At 49.2% G+C, this 19,156-nt stretch overlaps 1 protein-coding gene across 3 annotated transcripts; it reads left to right on the top strand.

The window, feature by feature from the left end:
- The first annotated feature begins 121 nt into the window (after positions 1 to 121).
- On the top strand, positions 122 to 17,674 carry PALB2 (partner and localizer of BRCA2). Of its 3 annotated transcripts, none has more exons than XM_039840211.1 (13): positions 122 to 327; positions 1,870 to 1,929; positions 2,062 to 2,164; positions 3,979 to 5,430; positions 7,261 to 8,078; positions 8,429 to 8,500; positions 9,446 to 9,607; positions 10,350 to 10,435; positions 10,693 to 10,854; positions 11,591 to 11,707; positions 13,567 to 13,654; positions 15,827 to 15,975; positions 17,196 to 17,674. In XM_039840211.1, exons 1-13 carry the CDS (start codon positions 280 to 282, stop codon positions 17,401 to 17,403), a joined length of 3,525 nt encoding a protein of 1,174 aa, XP_039696145.1. In that variant the 5' UTR covers positions 122 to 279; the 3' UTR covers positions 17,404 to 17,674. The 3 variants fall into 3 exon arrangements, 2 of the variants coding, with proteins under 2 accessions (XP_039696145.1, XP_039696146.1); XM_039840212.1 differs by having other exon boundaries at positions 10,365 to 10,435; XR_005648063.1 differs by lacking the exons at positions 13,567 to 13,654; positions 15,827 to 15,975; positions 17,196 to 17,674 and having other exon boundaries at positions 10,693 to 10,919.
- Positions 17,675 to 19,156: the final 1,482 nt, after the last annotated feature.

Consider the following 19,156-nt stretch of genomic DNA (forward strand, 5'->3'; position numbering starts at 1 on the left):
ACGACCACTTCCGGCGGCCCCCGCACTTCCGCTCCCAGGAGGCCTCGGGGCTCGTCCGCGGCTCGGCGGCCCCGCCCCGTCGCCCGGCGGTCCCGACTGCGCGTGCGCAGGCCACTCCCTGCGTGTCTGGCCGGGTGGACGGCGCGCGCGGCTGCCCGGGAGCGCAGTGAGGGCGTCCCCGGTGTCCCGTCCCTTGGCGGGGCTCCTCCCGTGCCCGGGGTCGGCAGCGGCAGCCCCGGGGCCAGCGGCAGATACTCTTCTCGTTCGGCCGCCGGCCCGATGGAAGAGGCTCCCGGAAAGCCCCTCAGCTGTGAGGAGAAGGAAAAGGTGCCGGGGGCGCGGGGAGGGCTGGCGCGAAGCTCTGACCTCCTTCCCGGGGTTCTAGGCCGGCGCGTGACCCCTGCCGTCCGGGGCGGCTCTGACCTCTGACCTCCGCCCTTTGGCCCGAGGGTCCCGGGGAGAGCGGAGGTGGAAGCGCAGCTGCATCGGGGCACCGATGCCCCGGTTGGCACCGCCCTGGCTTCTCCTCCCGCACCCTTTAAGTCTCCTCACGGTCTGATCCTGCAGATCCGTTCGGGGTGCGGAGGGGTGCGGTTGCCTCTCTAGCCCCCGGAAGTAATGTGTGTCCTTTGGAACGGGGTATGCCCTGCGGGGTCCTGCGGCGTCCCTCTTCTCCCAGTCCGACATCCGTGTTAGGACATGTTTACCTACCATTTTTTTTTTTAAGTTCTGTACAGTAGCCTGTAGTATGGAGGCGCCATCGTTTCTTTACGTTTTAGTCTGCCGAGCGGCTGAGCTCATTCCCGCTTTGCTTCTACGACAATGCCAGTGTTTTCTCTAACTGCCCCTTTCCGTGCCACCTTGTGCTTGGGCCGATGACTTTGGCGTGAACTCCTTTGTGCCGGAGGCTCCAGGCCTTGCGCCCTGCCCTTGATGCTCATGAACTCCTCAGTCCTCTTATCCTAGTGGGGGTGAGAAAAGGCACTTACAAGGCAAGATGAACTGCCAGATACCGACAAGCGTGGTGCCGAATAGGACACCGCCAGAGCGGTCTAGCGCGGATTTGAAAGCGCGGACTGCGGCTAGACTGCATGGGTTAGAGTCATGCCGTCCATGAACTGTGTGGTCTTGGACAAACTGCTTTGCCTCTGGTCTTCCCTCGCCAGCTCCTTCCTCCTCTGAGTCTGGGTTCAAATGGTGGTCCTCAGCAACATCTCCCTGGCCACCCTACCCAAGGAAGCCCACTCCCACAATGCGGGGCTCTCACATTGCCCTGGTTATCCAGGTATCGGTAACCATGTGAAATCATCTCATTTGTTTGTTTTCTTGTATCGGTATCATTCACCACATGTAACTGTATATCTAGCACCTGGAACGACAACTGATACATAGGGGTGTCATCTGTTTCCAGGTGCTAGAGATACCTGGGCCAATAACTTGAGGGCTCCTGCTACCCTCCAGGAACTCACGGTGTGGGCGGCAAACAAGTGAACAGACAGCTTGGTATAATAAGTACTGTGATAAAGGAAGCACAGGGGAGCTCTGGGGTGTCTATCCTGGATTTGGAGAAGGACTTAGAAATCTACTCCAGGAAAATGGGTATCTAAACTGAGACTTGAGGAATCGGTAGGCACGAGCAAGGTGAGCTGGGAGGCAAGTGACAGGGACAGCCTGCACAGAGCTTCTGAGACAGCAGAGGGCTGGGGGCTTCGTGAGAACTGGGAGCAGGATGGGCCAGCTTTGCTCCCTCTGCTGCCTCGTGCCGAGGGGCCCGCGGAGCACGGCACACTCGCGTCTGGCAGGCTCTGTACCCTGTCCTCCGACTCCTGTCCACCTGCTCAGTATTGTCTGGTGTTTTTCTTCTTCCAGTTGAAGGAAAAATTAGCATTCTTGAAAAGGGAATACAGCAAGACGTTGGCCCGCCTTCAGGTAAGTCGTTCTTATTCTCCGACGTGGAGGTATTGTAGTACCAGCTATAGAAAAACAATTTTTCATAATGAAGTTTTAAAAAACTTTTTTCCCCGTTAAATTTATTCTGTGAGCTGATTTTGCTTTCTCTAGCGTGCCCAAAGAGCTGAGAAGGTCAAGAATTCTATTCAGAAAACTGTGCAAGAACAAGACTGTTTGGTCCAGCAGGAAGACTCAGCACAGCTAACCCACTCAGGTAAAGCTAGCCCGTTCTCTTACGCTTGCATTTGTATTCATTTCCCTGGCATGTGTGGCTGTGGTTCTTTTTCTCACGGGAGAGAAGGATGCAGTAGACTCTTTAAGGTGTCCAATTTGACAGTTCTTTGTATATTCACAAGATTGTGCAGTCATCATCACTGTCTAATTCCAGACTGTTTTCACCGTCCCCGGAGAAATCCCGTACCCATCCCGCCCCTAATCCCTGGCCACCACTAATCTACTTTCTGTTTCCATGCATTAACTTGTTCTGGCCATTTTATTATATAAGAGGAACCATGCAGTGGGTGGCCTTGTGTGACTAGCTCTTTCCCTTAGCATAGTGTTCTCAGAGGTCATCCACCCGAGCATTCATCCAGGCATGCACCAGCACTCACCCCCTCTTGCAGCTGAACGACGGTCCACTGTGCAGGTGTTCCATAAGTCATCCAGTCTTTAGGTGGTGGGCATTTGGGTTGTTTCTACTTTTTGGCTCTTAGGAATTTGGGCCATTAGGCTACAGTGAACATTCACGCGTAGACGTTCGCGTAGCCGCGTTTTCGTTTCTCGGGGGTGTGTAGCTGGGAGTGGACTTGCTAGGTTGTATGGGAACCGTTCCCGTCTTTGAGGCATCGGCACAGTTTCCTGCAGCAGCTGCGCATCATGCTTCCCCCTGCAGCTCAGAAGGCCTCTCGGTTCTCTGCAGCCTCGTCGGTTCTCACGATCTCACTGTGGTTCTGATCTGCATTTCCTAGTGAGTAATGATGTTGAGCATCTTTTTGTGTGCTTGGAGGCCATTTTTATATCTTCTTTGGAGAAATGTCTATTCGAGTCCTTTGCCAGTATTTTAATTAGGCCATTTGTCTTTTCATTCTGGGGTCTAAACATTCTTCATGTGTCGTAGCTATTCAGCCCTTATCAGATACATGGTTCGCGACTACTTCCCATTCTGTGAACAATAAACTACACTTTCAGTTGAATCGTTTACATAGGCGCTCTTTTCCCCACCCAACTTTTGAAATTATATTTCTTGCTTAATTATTGGAAAGATTTTTTTAATTAAATTTCTACATATGGACAGAGAGAAAAACAAGTCTGACTGGAAATACTCTGAAAAACTGGTCTTTTCTCATTGATACTTAGGTAATCTGTAATCATAAAATTGGAGGCTATTGAAATAGAAAAGAGATACTAAAATTATTTAAGCCAAAAAAAGACATGAAATAAAAAATAAAATGAAATATGGAGGAAATGGGGGGACGTTGGTCAAAGGGTACAGAGTTTCACTTACGCAGAGGAAGTTCTGGAGATCTGATGTATAGCAAGCACGGAGATGACAGGTAATACCACGTGTGTATTGTATACTTGAAATTTGCTCAGGATTTAAGTGTTCTCACCACACGCACAAAAAAGTATGTGGAATGAAGGATATGTAATTAACTTGATTATTTCATTTCACATGCATTTCACAGTATATTTATATATCCGAACGTCGCATTGTAAAACTGATCCATATACAATTTTTGTCGGTTGTACCTTAAAGTTGGCAAAAAAACTAAAAAGATCACCGCAATGAAGAGTAGATAACCTTTTTGTTTAAAAAAATCATTTTTTTCTAGCACAATCGTATTTGTTTACATTTACTTAAAATTATTATAGTTTATTGGATTGTTCAAAACTTGAATTTTGTTCTGCCTGAATGAAATACCATTAACTCTAAATATTTGGTGATATTTATATATAGTATTTTAAAATAAATACAGAGTACTTTGGTTTCTAAAGAGAAATAGTAATCCCGTAATTTTTTCTCCTCAGAGCACAAAACTGAAGTATCTTCGTGTGACACGTTACGCATCAACACCCACCTCAGTGGAGAAACTGCGGACGCTGAGCCTGAGTCTTCTGTCGCTGGACTCGGCCCAGTGGAAGGGCTCCAGGGACAGAGACGAGACGACACCCAGGAACTCCCCGCCCTCAGGCTCCATGGCTCTGACGGTGAGAAAAGGCAGAGGAAGCTGCTGGGGAGAAGGCGGCAGCAAGAGGGAGCATCTGTTTCACAAGAGGGAGGCTCTTGCTTTGACTCCGATTCGCGTGTGCTCTCTGGAAAACGACTAAAAGAGCAAGAAGACGCCAAGAGAGGGGACCCCGGGACCCCTGAAACCGGAATCAGAAGTGGCCTTCCAAGGCCTGCGTCTGATGTTCCAGATTCTCGAGCGCCGGTTACAGAAACGAGCGGAGGGAGTGTGTTAACGTCCCCACCTGCCAAACCGCAGGGCGGCGTGGATGCCCCCGTGATAGGAAGTCACTGCTCCCCGGCGGCTCCGCTTCCTTGGCCCGCCCCAGCAGAGAGCGGTCACACTCAGTGCCTTCAACATCAGCCTTCTGAAAGCGCCTCTGAACTTACTGCTCACGGTTTAGAAGACATTAGCCCTACCTCACCTGTAACCATAGAGGCACACTACAAAAAAGAGGCTGTCTCTGCAGGTGACCCAGAGATAAATAAAGCTTCGGGTGCAAGCGGCCGGCTGCCTACAAGCCCTAACTTAGAGGCAGATGATGTACGTCCTGTAGATGAACTCTCTTATGATACCTTACTGGCAGATAATGACCAACACCTAAAAGAACAGAACCGCACAGAGAAGTGTCCAGAATCCTCCAGTAATGCTCCTGTCGGCAGAACTGAAAGTCTTCAGGAAGACGAAGGTCTCAGTCGAGCTGAGAGTCTTGGCCTAGAAGGAATCTCTCCTGTTCCTACAGGAAACCAAACACATTCTTGCACAGCACTCGAAGGCCTTCTTTTCCCAGCAGAATATTACGTTAGAATAACACGACGCATGTCAAGATGCCAGAGGAAGGGAGCCCTGGAGGCTGTCATTCAGAGTCATTTGGGTGTCAGAAAGAAAGGGTTTAAAAATGCAAATAAGGAAGCTGCTACAAACGTGAACTTTTCCAATAGAGAAACTAACCAAAGGGAAATTAGGATGTCTGATCCATCCCCACGACGGCCAAGTTCAAGAAGTCCTTTTCAGAAACTTCCCTCAGCAACTGAGATCAGCTCTCCCGCTGGGCCCCCTAAAAATGACTTCTTTGAGAAGGCGGTTACCCAGCCATCTGGTAGGAGACGCAGAGGAAAAAGGAAGTCAGTCTGCACCCCTACATTAGATCATCAGGGACCACTTTTGCACTCTTCTGGGACATCAGGTGCTAATAGGCCCAAGCGAGATGTCGCTGTGCACGAAGATCAGGATGAAAAAGCAATTGTCCATGGTAAGAAGACGGTCACAGGTAAATCGGGGCGTGGGGGGTGATGGGGACGATGATGGCAGCAAACACTTCCTATGTGCCTGGCACTTTTTAAATGTACAGATACTTGTCGAATCATCACAGCAACCCTGCGTTAAGTAGCCTGTTTTCATCCTCACTATACAGACGAGGAAACTGAGGCACAAAGAGGTTGAAGTGCTGTCATTCATTGACACGTCAGAGCCAGGATTCAAACCTGGCTGCGTGGTGTCAGAGTTCACTAACGTGGTTGAAAAATTTGACGCTAAGAAGGAAACGTATTGGCTGTTTACCTAAAGTTAGTATTTGTTCAGGTGCAACATAATCTTGATCGATGGACAGAAGCTTTAGAACTAACATAGAAAGTGTTTTTGAAGTGAAATGAAATGCATGTCAGAGCCGGAGGTCACTGACAAACTCAGGAATGATCACATGATAAAACAGGTCCGAGCAGCTTTTTTTGGATAAAATATCTAATATAGTCTCTCTGAGGTGTGTGGGACACAAGATTTTGGAGGATAGCAAAGTGACACGTTATAATTTAAACTTGTATTCATTTACTCAGGAGTTATCATATCTGATCCACTAAGCATAAAAACTAGACAATTCACAGTGGTTTTACGCTAAAGACCAGCAAACTTTCCATAGGAGGCCAGACGGTAAACAGCATCTTTGTGCTCTGTCACAGCTACTCAGTAGTGTGAAAGTAGCCACAGATGACATGTAAATGTGACAGTGTCCCAATAAAGCTTTATTTATAAAAACAGGTAGCCAGCTGCTCTCTACCCGTGGACACAGGCTCTGCTTTATGAGCTACAATTAATTAAAGTAGGATCATCTAGTAATAAGCTTGAGACATTCTTTTATATACTTTAAAATCATCTGTGATTTTAATAATCTACAGCCACATTAAAAATTTTTTTTCTTGAGGTGACCTTCCCATAGCATCATAATAACCAGTTTAAGTTAAGTGAACAATTCAGTGACATTTAGTACATTCAGAATGCTCAACCATGATCTGATCTGGTTCCCAAACATTTCTGTCTCCCCAACCATGATCTGATCTGGTTCCCAAACATTTCTGTCTCCCCATACCCATGAAACACTCCCCGTTCCTCTCCCCGCAGCCCCTGGCAACAACCAGCTGGTACTGTCTCTGGATTTACATACATGGGATATGTCATATCGGTGGAATCATACAATATGTGACCTTCCATGTCTTAGCTCGTAGCATGTATCAGTGCTCCGTTCTCTTATGGCTGAGCACTGTTGCGTCGTAGAGACGTGCCACGGTTTGTCTATTTATTAGGTGATGGCTGCAGCTACATTTCTAATGGGATAGAAGTCCAGTCGTTTTAAGGGTAGTAAATAACTTTGCTTGGAAAGGGGGCCGAGTTCTCTTAAATGAGAAGAGCCAGCATCTTGTAGGCTGTCCTCTTGTAGCCTGTTGGAATCAGCTGGAGAGCAGAAAGGACTTTAGAGACTTTGAGTCCAGTTCCCTTAGGAGAGACAAGGGGACAGGAAGTGAGTTGACTGGCCCCAGGTAACAGCAAACCAGCGGCCGAGCTGTGACCCGACCACCATCTTCCGTCCCCCAGCTGATGCTGGCGGCACCACGCCGGTTCGGGTGCTGCAGAGGGAGCAGCTGGCCCACCGCCCACCAGCGGCTGAGTTTTGCGCTGTTCACCGAGGCTGCAGCATGGCGGGTGGGAAAAATAATGAACACGATGCTCTCTGCCGGGGTTCGGGGACTCACTTCTTGTTGGGCGTTCACGTTCCTTGTTGGGTATTCGTCATCGTTGCTTTCTATTTTAGGAAAGGAAATTCGCCGTCAAAAAGCGGACCCCCTTCCTTCCAGCGATCATGCTGCATCAGCTTCGGATGGTGACGATTTCAGTGTTCCGTCTCCTAAGGATGCAGTGTTAAGGTCGAAGCAGCTGTTGTCTTTCCTGAAAATCACAGACTTTCAGTTACCCGATGAGGACTTCGGACCTCTTAAGCTCGAAAAGCTGCAGCGCTGCTCAGAGGGGCCGATCGAGCCTCTGCGATGCAGGATGGCCGGAAGACGGCAGCGCAGAGCGGGGCGGTGCCCGGCGGCGGAGGGGCTGGCCCCTGAACGGATCGGTCTGGACACGGGGCACTGCGAGGAGGGCCCGGCTGCTCTGCCGGGACAAGCGCACCCCGAAGTCCCAGGGTGCACACGCCAGGCTCAGGAGGGCCTGTCCTCGTCCATGGTACTGCTCACGCCCGTCAGTACCATCACGCCCGGTGAGGACAACAGGCCGGCGGCAGACGCGTGTTCCCCCGCCTTCCCCATCTTAGGCACTACCCCAGCCCCTGGCTCCCAGGCACACTGTGTCACAGTGGCAGCGGACGTGGCTGGGAACTCCTGCTCCACACCCCCGCTTTCTCACTCGAGAGCCACAGTCAGCCTCGCTGGTGACTGTAGACAGTGTGACACTCGCACCAGCCCACTAAAATTAGAGAGCAGCCTGCACGCGCCAGGACGGCCTTCCTGTGACTGTGCTTCTGGGCCCCGAGCAACACCGCCGCCCATTGAGTCGCTCACTTTCAAAGACAGTCAGTGCTCCGGACACGCGCGCCCGGAACCGCGGCGGCATTCTGTCCAACAGGTACAGTCTGCTTCCTATGTGGCGTGCCCTCTGGAGGAACGAAGTCCCTTAGTGAACATGGACAGCCCAACGCCTCTCGCAGTGGCTCCTCGGTGTTTGTTAACACGTCTCCTTGACGTGATTTTACTGTGAGCATTAAGTTCATTCTGGGGAAGCTCAGGTGAATTAAAAAATAGATTTTTTAAACGGGGGCGGCCTTCTCTCTTTGTCATCAGTGAAGCAGTTTGCCACCTAAAATAGACAACGCGATAACAACACGTATGAGGAAATAAAGCACGAACTAGACATTGCGATGCAGGAGGACAGCGCACAGGAAGTGTAGACTAACGGTGCGACTTTTGTCCCCACAGCCTGGCATAGCAGACATTCCTGCCTGTGACAGCGTAGTCCTGGGCGACCTGCAACTGGTTTCAAGGTTAAAGGTCAGAAGGCTTACCTTATACTGTCTTGTGTGTCACATGGGAAGAATGTAATGGATTGATGGGGAAGTTGAGAATCATTTAATGAGATGGCTTCTCATTCTTAATAGAAAACCGTCCAATTAACTTTGTTGAACAGATTGAGAAGAACAGATTTAGATTCTTTGTTTTTCACGATATTTACCTGTATTTGTATTTTGAGGTCATCCCCTGAAGACATTCATAGTCAGGCCATTGTGTGTGTATCTGCCATTCTTTTGTCCATGTGTACACAGTTAAGCCTCCCTCCTCCAGCCCCTATTCCTAAAAATATTTTTTTCCCACACCAAACTTGAGGCGTTTGCCCATTCAGTTGGTCTTCCAGAAAAACGACTTTTTGGTTGTATTGATCGTCAGTGGAGGTTTTCTTGTTTCCTATTTGGTTTATTTCTGTGTTTGTCCTTACTAACTTCTGTGTTTCATCGTGTGTCTTCCATTGTTCTTTCCCTCACTTTATTGAGCCGCTTGCTTTATTTGGTCTTTCTTGCTTTTTGATAAATGCTGTTGCGATAACACATTTTTGGGGAAACCTCGCTTTGGCCACACGCTGCGCGCTTGGGTGCCTGCCGTGCTCCTTGCTGTTCGTGTGGCGATAGTATGTTGTTTCAACCCACAGGCGGTTCCCTGGGATGTTTAATTTCTAAATGGGTAAGTTTTTATGGGCTGTCTGTTGTGCTTAAATCCGAATCTATTCCATTCCGCAGCTGTACTTTTAAATTACATCATGATATGAGTGTGTATGGCCAATTACAAGACCCACAAAGCTTTTTATTTCGACCTGCCTAAAACTTTAATTATGTTTACTTGGTATTTCATCTAACCCACGTAATGCATCCCTCTTCACATTCATCTCACGAAAGAGACCCTGAGTGTCTGTCCTGCCTAACCGTTGTTGCTGTTCTGTGTCAGGACCCGTCAGCTCCCTGTGCCGTGGACGTGAGTGCCCTGTGGTGGGATGTGGCTGGTCTCAAGGAGCCATGTATCGTAACTGCTTGTGAATACGCAGTTTCTCTCTGGAAACCTCTGGATACTTGGCAGTGGGAAAAAATCTATTCCTGGCATTTCACAGAGGTGAGTCCATACCTGAGAACCGGAAGAGGTCATTGCAGTCCTTTGCGTGATAATGTAGGTGGGCAGCTTACCACACACGGGATCTGTGACCACGGAAGACGGGACAGACAGACGACACCTCCCCAACATTTTATTATGAAGATTTTCAAACGTACAAAAAGTTGTACAGTGAGCCCCTGTACACCTGCCAGCTTTATTAAGGCTATCCTAGACAAATAAAATTGTGAAGTATTTAAAGCATACACTGTGATCATTCGATACACGTACACACTGTGAAGACTCCCACGATGAAGTTAGTTCATCAACACATCCAGCCCTTCGCAGTTACCTGTTTTCCTTTCTTTATTTTAACTTTTGGCGAGAACACTTGAGATCTACTGTGTTAGCAAATTTCGTTCTTGTTCTCTAGCCCTGCTCTGCATGGTGGCACTCAAGTGCTTGTTCAGGGGACAGACTTATTTTAAATGGCTGCGTAACGTTCCGTTCATCCACCTCCCGGAATTTGCTTACTCCCCTCTGTTGTTGGAGGTGGAGATTGCACGGAATAAACGCCCCCTGCAGCAGACGCTCGTTTAGGTTGACGGTTCATCAAAGGGGGCGTGTGCTGACCCTCCTCACATTTGTCCGGATGTGGGAAACCACCCTGGGACAGCGAGAATAGAAAGGGATGCAACCAAGTTTGGAAAATGTAGATTAACTGAAAAGGAAACGAGCGAATACATTTGTGGCTCGTTTCATCCAGGTTCCGGTGTTACAGATCGTTCCCGTGCCCGACGTTTGCGACCTCGTGTGTGTGGCTTTGGGGAATCTGGAAATCCAAGAAATCAGGTGTGCAATTCTCAAGGATTGGTTCTTCCTTCCTTTTACCTTTGTCGCTGGCAGCCCGTTCTGAGTGCCAATTACAGCATAGACTTGGGTCTTGAGAGAATGTCACTTTAGGTCTAAAAGGAGATTTGTTTTTTTAAAGAAAAACCTATCATTAGAATGACTTCCAGGACTGAAGTTTCTGTGTAAACTTGAACCCCATTCTTCCCTGTTAAGGGCTCACTTCCGCTTCTCCACATTTCTCCTTGTGTCGGGTTCAGGGCGTTACTTTGTCCCTCGGATGGTGAAAGCGGAAAGCAGGTGCTCCTGAGCTCTGGGCACATACAAGCCGTGCTCGGTTTGACCAAGAGGAGGCTCGCCAGCAGCCGTGGGACACTCTGCGATCAGCAGGTCGAAGTCATGACATTCGCGGAGGACGGAGGGTGAGGAAACCCTGGTCGCCCCTGACGTCAGAGAAGAGCGATTTTACCCCAGGGTGTCAGAGCAGGTCGGCTCCACAGCGTCTTGGCTTCTGTGCTGTCGTGTGGCTTTGCAGGATCCGCTGGGCACTGGCATGCGGAAGAGTTTAGGGGTGGAGCTGGGCGCAGCTGGGAGAAACTCAGTGCAGGGGAGGCCCAGCCGGCAGGGCGTGTCCTTCCTTCTGGCTTGATCGCTGTGTGTCCCTTATGGGTTCCACGGCCTCAGACCCTGACACTCTCGTCCTTCCACAGGCTTGGTTTCCATTCATTCGGTCGCCATCTAGTGGCCGGCTGCTGGAACATGCGTGTCTAGCTCCCAGCCCTTCCTCGGCCTCTAGACCTGCAGGCCTACTTAGTAGACTTGCTGTGGTTACCTCAAATCCAGCACGTGGAAAGCATCCTCTGTGTCTGCCGTATGTTTCGTTGAGATAGGAATGTGGAAAGAAACACGAGATTTCAGGAGAGAGCTGGCGAGTGTAATTTTGGCTATGATGAATTCAAGGTGCTTGCAGTATATCCAGGCAGATAATATTAAAGTAATATCTGTTCATTACAGAAAGTTTAATTAGGCTACATGTTTTCTGGTTGACACTTTTCTGTGGTATTAGGTTTATTACACAGAGTTCAGTAATACGTAGAAGGGCTACTTAGAAACCGCTTTGGTACAAAGTGCTGGTTTTCAATACTGTTTTAAATGCAGAAGCAAAGAAAAACGGTTTTTGATGCCCCCCGAAGAGACTATAGTAACTTTCGTCGAGGTTCAAGGGATGCAGGACGCCCTGCTCAGCACCACCGTAACGAACAGCATTGTCATTTGGTAAGTTCCCGCTCAGGTCCTCGGTTTCCTCATCCGTAATGTAAGACATGCCTCTCATTTCACAGGGCTGTAAAGATAAAATCAGAGACTCTAAGTATGATTGTATTTTTGTGTGTTTACTGTCAGGTGTGATACACTTGTCTTAACAAGAATATCGTATTCAGACATCGTGAAAAAGATTAGTCTAAGTAGACTATTTTAAAATAAATGTGGTGTTACTGTCAAAAACTGTTCTGCTTCCGGTTAACGACTGAGCAGCTTCTATCAGACCAGCTCTCCTACCAAAAATAACTATAAACTCTGGACAAAAGGCTAAAAAAAACAAGCATTGGAAGGCACTGGAGAGTGAGGAAAAGGGAGAAGGTACTGGGGTTCAGCACCAGGCGAGCCCCTCAACCTTAGGCGTCTAGTCGGAGAGCAGGGCCTGTCTGCACGCGGGGTGGCCAGCGTCGTGATTGAACGCCTCTGGCCTCCTGGATCAGAGAGCCGATGGACAGAGTGACCGCAGCAGCCAGGAGAGGGAGGAGGCCCCCACCAGCAGGGCCGAAGGAGAGTTGACCGCGGGCCCTCAGACTCCTTCACAGGTCACACGAGGTCCGCGTGGCGGACATCTGGACAAGTGCTTGGGGTTCGGGGAAAGGCACTAACCCCAGGTCCCTTCCCATCAGGAGAACCTCGCCTCCTTACGTGAGAGTTTAGCTTGTGTTCAGCTTTGTACACGGTACCTGGGCTGTAGAAAGTTCAGATGTATTTGTTGACTGAATGTCTCACACCCTGTTAAGTCTGTAGCAAATGAGACATGAGGCATGGGGGCAGTACCTGTGGCCTTGGTCGTGAGATTTGACCGGGCAAACGGGGTGGGACGGAATCTCACATGAGCTCATGCAGCTGGGAGGGGGCGGGACGTCATCCGGGCGGTAAGGAACGGGTGGGCACTAGTCAGCGGGGGGCGAGAAAGGGCGGTGATGTGGAGGGCTGTGGCAGGGGCGGCTGGAACAGAGGCGTGGAGCCAGGGACATGCATGATACCCTGCGCGGGCAGCGAGACCCCAACTCAGGGAGCCCTGAGTGATTCAGCGTTGCAGCGCTGCGTTCATGAGGGTTCGGCGTGCAGTGAAAGGTAACTCGGACTTTATCCGTGGCCAGTGGGAGGCAGCGGGACGTTCTTCATCGGAGCGTCCATGACGGACAGCGGTCTGTGTGGCGAGCCCTCAGTGAAGCTACGGAGCGTCCGTGACGGACAGCTGTCAGTCAGTGTGGCGAGCCCTCAGTGAAGCTACGGAGCGGGTCCGACGCTCTCCGTTTCCTCTTTTCACATTCGCCCTCTGCTCTCCTCTCTTCCTTTTTCCACTGTTCACGCCGGCTCAGTCTTCCCTTCTCTCTCATTACCTTGGTCCAGCTCTGACGTGAGCAGATGCCAGGGAGACGTAATTATATGTCAGTTTTAGGTGGTGTCTCTCACCTGACCAAATTTGCTTTCCCGACCATCGTGTTCCATGGAAAAGTTAGGCATAACAAGAATCGTGACAGACTCATAATGACAGAGCTATACCATGTGCCTCATTTCAAGACTAAGTAAAATGAGAGAGTGGAAACCTTTTCTCCTGGAATTTGGGCAGATTTCTCCCTAATGGCCTAGCAGATGCTCTCTAAAGCTAAACTATCACATTAAACCATTGGCAAAGTTAAACAATAGTTCTGTTTTTAGCTCTTTCTATAACTAAACAAAACGAAGGTACTTTGTCCCTTAGTTTGTTCCCGTGGTCCCCTCCTAAAGGATGCTGTGATAAATAAGAGAATATTAGTGAGAACCAATTTGCTGGAAGAGTGTTATCAGCTTATTTATTTTTGGTGTCTAAGGAATTTAAAAACAGGTCAGCTCCTGAAAAAGATGCACATTGGCGATTCCTACCAAGCTTCCGTCTGTCACAAAGCCTATTCGGAAATGGTAAGTGCCGATCCGGGGCCCCTGTGTGTCCTCCGTGTGTCACTTGTGGCCTCACTAAGTGAGCACGATACCTTAGGTAGGGGTTAGCTGACCCCCTACTCCTCCGTTGCTTATTTTTTCAAAATTAGATAGCAGTGTTTGTCCTTTCTCGAAATGTATGGGTGAAAGTAAGTGTTGGTGCAATACGATTGCTTAGTAGAGTCGCTGGCCGTGTCACTTGGGGGCAGACATTTACTTCTAGCTGTGAATTTGCAGCGAGGAACGTCGTGCCCGTTATCAGAGCTGGCTCCCAAGCACCTTGCCATTTGAGACGTGAATGAATAACTGCGGGAAAGGTTCTTGTCTGAAAGGTTTCACTGGCACAGAGACAAAAAAGGTTATTCAGACAGGAACCTTTCCCACTGGCCTGAGAGCGAACAACGACATGTTCCTGGACATGTTTCTCCATTAGGCTTTAGTGTCTTAGACCTGGTACCTGGCCGGTCAGGAACCGGGCCGCACAGCAGGAGGTGAGCGACAGGCAAGCGAGCGAAGCTTCATCTGTATTTGCAGCCGCTCCCCAGCGCCGGCATCGCCGCCTCAGCTCCGCCTTGGATCATCAGGCGTTAGATACTCACAAGATCACCGTCCCTGGTGCCACAAAGGCTGGGGATCGCTGCCTAGAGAAATGAACCTTGCATCTCAGTCCGTGTAACTAGGCCGGTTTCCGGTCTGGCCCATGGACAGGGTGGGGCAGTTGTCTAGGCATTGGGGGTGGCTGCCTGTGTGTCCACCGCTGAGCCAGGAGCAGAGGCAGTGGTGGCCAACTCAGCACTGTGGACATCGGCTCCCAGAGGCTCTGAACACAAAAGGTGCATCTCTCCCAGCCCGGCAGCATCTGTGAAGCGAACTCAAAGGTTGTGTGGTCACAGGTAGCCTGTCACATGGTCTCGAGGCACTTTTCATTCAAAAGTAAGGCGGTTGAATTCATCTCTGGAAGTATTAAATCTACCTAGTAGACTGCATTTAAATAATTTTTTTTTTCGTTATTGCAACATTAATACCTATTTGCTTTTCAAACATGTAATACTGAGACAGATAAGTTAAGTAAAAGTTCCCCGTGAAGCCAACCTCTAGAAAGAACAGTTCCCAGTTTAGTGTGGGAATCGGTTAACGTTTTCTGTAAAGGGCCAGGTAGTAAATATTTCCAGCCTTGCAGGCCACAGGGTCTGTCGTGCGTAGTCCACGCTCCTGTTGTCGCCCAGACTCACCCAGAGGTAGTATGTGACCTGTGGTGCGGCTACGTGCCAGTGAAACTCAGACAAGAACCTTTCCCCAGAACTTTCCGAAACTTGAATTTCTTGTGATTTTCACATGTCACATAATATTCTTCCTCTCTCTCTTTCCCAACCATTCTGAAATGCAAAAACCATTCGTGGCTCATGGGCCATATAGAAATAAGCGTCGAGCCAGCTTCGACTCATGGGCCACAGTTTGCCAACCCCTACTTAATAATTTTTTGACTTTCAGCTGTTTTCGAATTATAAAGGCAGTCCGTTCTCATTGTAAAAATTCAGTCATTCTGGAAAAGTATAAAGGAGAAATGAATGTTATTAATTCTAAGATGGCCGTGTATATAATTTTCCCCATTTCACCCCCAAAGACAATTATTTTTAACACGTAACATACACGTAGACATGTGTGTATAGATATGTGACATATGTCTTCATGCAATAATGTTACTAGAGCATGTAATTTAAAAGCTGGGAGAGATCCATAACACATTTTCCTACAGAAACAACCATTTGTGATGATGTCTCTTTTTGGTGTCCTTACTCTACAAATGTAAATAAATAACCTACTGTAGACCAGCCTAAAATTCCGTCACCACTTGTAAGATCGTGTTTATGTGAAAGTGTGTTCTGCATGACAAATGAGCTTGTCTAGTTTGAGGACTCTCCCTGTGCTGGCATTTCCCTGGCTGAGGAGGGGGACACGGATGCATTAGCTGGCTTCACACCTGCGAAGGCCACTGACAACTTATCGGGAGCCCCGGGCCAAGCCTGAGAAACGGGGAGCCGGCGAGGAAACCCAGCTTCCCACGAGCGGACCATCTCCCTGGTTCTTCAGCCCATTCTTTTTCCAGCATCCTCTTGGTGATTTCTTTGCTTACAACCTTTTCTCCTAAATCAGGGGCTCCTGTTTGTCGTCCTGAGTCATCCCTGTGCCAAAGAGAGTGAGCCATCGGGGAGCCCTGTGTTTCAGCTGATTGCGATTAACCCTAAGACGACCTTGAATGTGGGTGTGATGCTCTACTGTCTTCCTCGAGGGCAGACTGGAAGGCAAGTGTGTGACTGCTGGCCAGTGAGTGTGACATTTTGAAAGGCACTCATGCAGACGTGAAGACCATATGTTTCTATGTCACTCAGATGAATGGAAACAGGAAACACTGGAGGTGATGGTAAACGAGGTTAGGAAGTGGGGTGAAGGACGGCGTGAAGTAAATCTGAGTCACACCTCAGGCTCCCTGTGTCCTAAGCCTCACCTGTCCGGTGCTGGACAGGTGTCTTATGTGTATTCAAGCCATGCTTTTTCCCATAACGAAAACGTTTTAAATAAAAACGGTAATTAGTGTTCTCTGCAATAAAAAAACCTCATACTTTATGTTCTTCCCATTAAGTTCTAAGTGTACTTTAGGAAGGTCTCTTTACTGTGACATCTAAGTGGCCTCCATCACATGGGCAGTCACCGCCGACTGCGAGAAGGCCCGTCTGTCGGTGGCGCTGTGTGGGGCGCTGGTGATCGAGCCATGAGGGATGACACCTCATGCTCATCCATCACTTCCTGTGTGTCACGTGCTGTGCTACCACAGGAAACCCCTCAGCCCTGGGAAGTGGGCGCTCACATCACCGTACCCCTGTTTTACGGGTGGAAGTAAATAACCTGCCCAGAGCCACACAGCTCTTACTTTGTTGGAATCCAAAGCCACGTAGGTGACTGCAGAGCCGCCGTCTTAAAACGCAACCAGATTTCTTTCTCGTTACATTTTCATGGGAGATGCCTACCAAGTGCGGGGCGGGGTAATCTCAGACAATGAGGGGTGCGGGAGGATAACACGGCATGTGGCCGCGGGAGCAGAACGTGTGTGCACTGCCCCAGGTAGGTGGTTGGCTGTGGCCTTCTGCTCTCCGCAGAGGCGACAGGCCTGAACAAGGACAGAAGCCCAGCCGTGCTGAGACCTGGGCTGAGAGCCTGCCAAGGAGAGGGACTAGCAAGAGCGAGGACACTGAGGGGGCCTGAGCCTGGCTACTTCGAGGAGTGGAAGGCAGGCCCCGGGGAGCTGGGCTGCCCGGAATACAAGACGCACCAAGAGGCAGGCAGGCCCCGCTCGTGCGGTTATGCCCCAGATTGCGGCACAGCAGCCAGCAGCCCAGGATCGCAGACAGGCGTTTGTAGTTCCGGGAGTTTTTCTTCCTGTGGCCACGGGGAGCATGGTTTTGGCCTACAAAAAAACATTTTTTTTGGATATGTGATTTGAGCTGTCTTCTGTGCTTGGCGTCAGGTTCCTGGAAGGCGACGTGAGGGACAGTTCTGCAGCGGCGGTGTTGACTTCTGGGACGGTCGCCGTGTGGAACTTACTTCTGGGTCATTGCGCTGTTCTTCCGCCCGTCTCTGGCCAGAGCTGGTCTTTTGTAAAATGGTCAGGAACACATTCTCATTTGCTGGCTGGACGAAAAGATGGAAGCATATTTGTGTATTTGGTAAGTTAGGGGAGGCAGAAACGCAGTGTTCTGGACGTGTTTGGCCTCCTGGCACTTCCTGGGGCTGTAACTATACAGGAAACTCTGCCTGACATTCAGAATAATGGCTTGTGTTCATTCATTCAGACCTTTTATTCTGGTGGTGGTGGCACTTCTGATCTTTCACGTTCATTTGTACTTGGGGGAAGGACTTTAGGGTGATTTTTGTAATTCATCTGCACATTTGCTTTTAAAAGTGTACATAAAGCTTCAAATGTGAATAAATATTTATTTTGATACATTCTGCTTGGCATATTTTTCCTCATCCTATTAAGATCATTTTCAGAAACAAGAACTAACTTTTACAACTAGAATAGTTGACGTTTGCAGAGTAAGTGTAAATTTCAGTTAACTTACTATACTAGTGTGCAATCTTTTCTTGCCATTTGTAACACTTTATTTTCACACACCCACTGAAAGCAACACAGGTGCTATTGAAACATGCCAATTTAGAAATGTGCTTTTTTCTTCTCAAACATCTGTGGCCCAAGTGGCAGCGTTATCACTGGTCACTCTGAGTCCGCAGCACGTTTGTACTGAGTCCATCATCTTCACAGTTGCCTAGGTGACGGGACAGATGGGTTTTTAAAGTCCTAATCTCGTGGCAGGTCTGGAAATTTTGTCCCCAGCTACAAGGATTTATTTGCTTAATGTTCTTATCGAGAGTATATGTTCACGAGCCATGTGATGTAACTATTTGCTCTATTCTCTTTTAAATATACCCTTTTATGATTACCGGTTTTTGCTAACTTCATTGTTACCCTCTGATATATTTACATAAAAGATTTAACTTTCCTATACTAATTCTGTCCCCACAAATGACATCCTGACATCACGTGAGAAATAGTTGATTTGCGAGCACATCATGGATAAGAGACAGCTTTTCACAAAGACTTAATTAACTCAAGAATCCTGAGGAACACAGGACTTAAGGATTAGGAAAACTGAGCAGGGTGAAGCCCTAATGCAGTTCAGGAACGGCTGGACGAAAGCCGGGCACAGACCTGACGTAGTGGGTGTGAAGGTGGTTGCCGTGAGGCCACTGCTGTTCGGGAGGACACAGCAACAAGGACAACCGTACAAAGCAATGAGGTAAACTCTGCTTTGGATTAACACTATGTGCAGGGCGCTGCTGTGGGAGCCGAAAGGATGGGCGGCTGGCACAACACAGGGAGCTCCAGAGACGCTTTGTGGGCCAGAGCAGGAGCAGAGGGTGGTCCAGGCGGAAAGGGTGGCGTGCGATGCACCGCAAACAGCCCGATGCCCCGGGAGACGCTGTGCGGGAGCGAGTCGGGAAGCTGGGAAGGTGGCGGGCTTGGGGGGCATGATAACAACGTTGGGCTTTATTCTGCAGGCGGGCGGTGGAGGAGGAAGAAGCAGATGCGTGATTAGAGGGATGGAGGAGTCTCGTATGTCTGGTTTAGTGGGTGATGGTGTCAGAAACGGGACACGGGAAAGAGAACTCACTTGAGTGCTTACAGGTCGTGTGGTACTAGACAGCTGGACACAGGGCTGTGAATCTCGGAGAAGACACTGGGGCCAGGTGCAGGTGGGAATTAAAACCTCTGCAGTGAGTGAACCAGTTCTGAAAACTTGTACTTTTAAAGTCAAGCCTGGACCAAGGCACTGAGGGCCAGTGTCTACATGATGAGTGGGAGAGATGAGAGCCATGAGCAAGGCAGGAAAGGACTGGCCGGAAAGGCATATCTATCGGACGTGACAA

This window comes from Pteropus medius, unplaced genomic scaffold (genome assembly GCF_902729225.1).
Source record: "Pteropus medius unplaced genomic scaffold, Ma_sr-lr_union100, whole genome shotgun sequence".
In the NCBI taxonomy this organism is placed as follows: Eukaryota; Metazoa; Chordata; class Mammalia; order Chiroptera; family Pteropodidae; genus Pteropus; species Pteropus medius.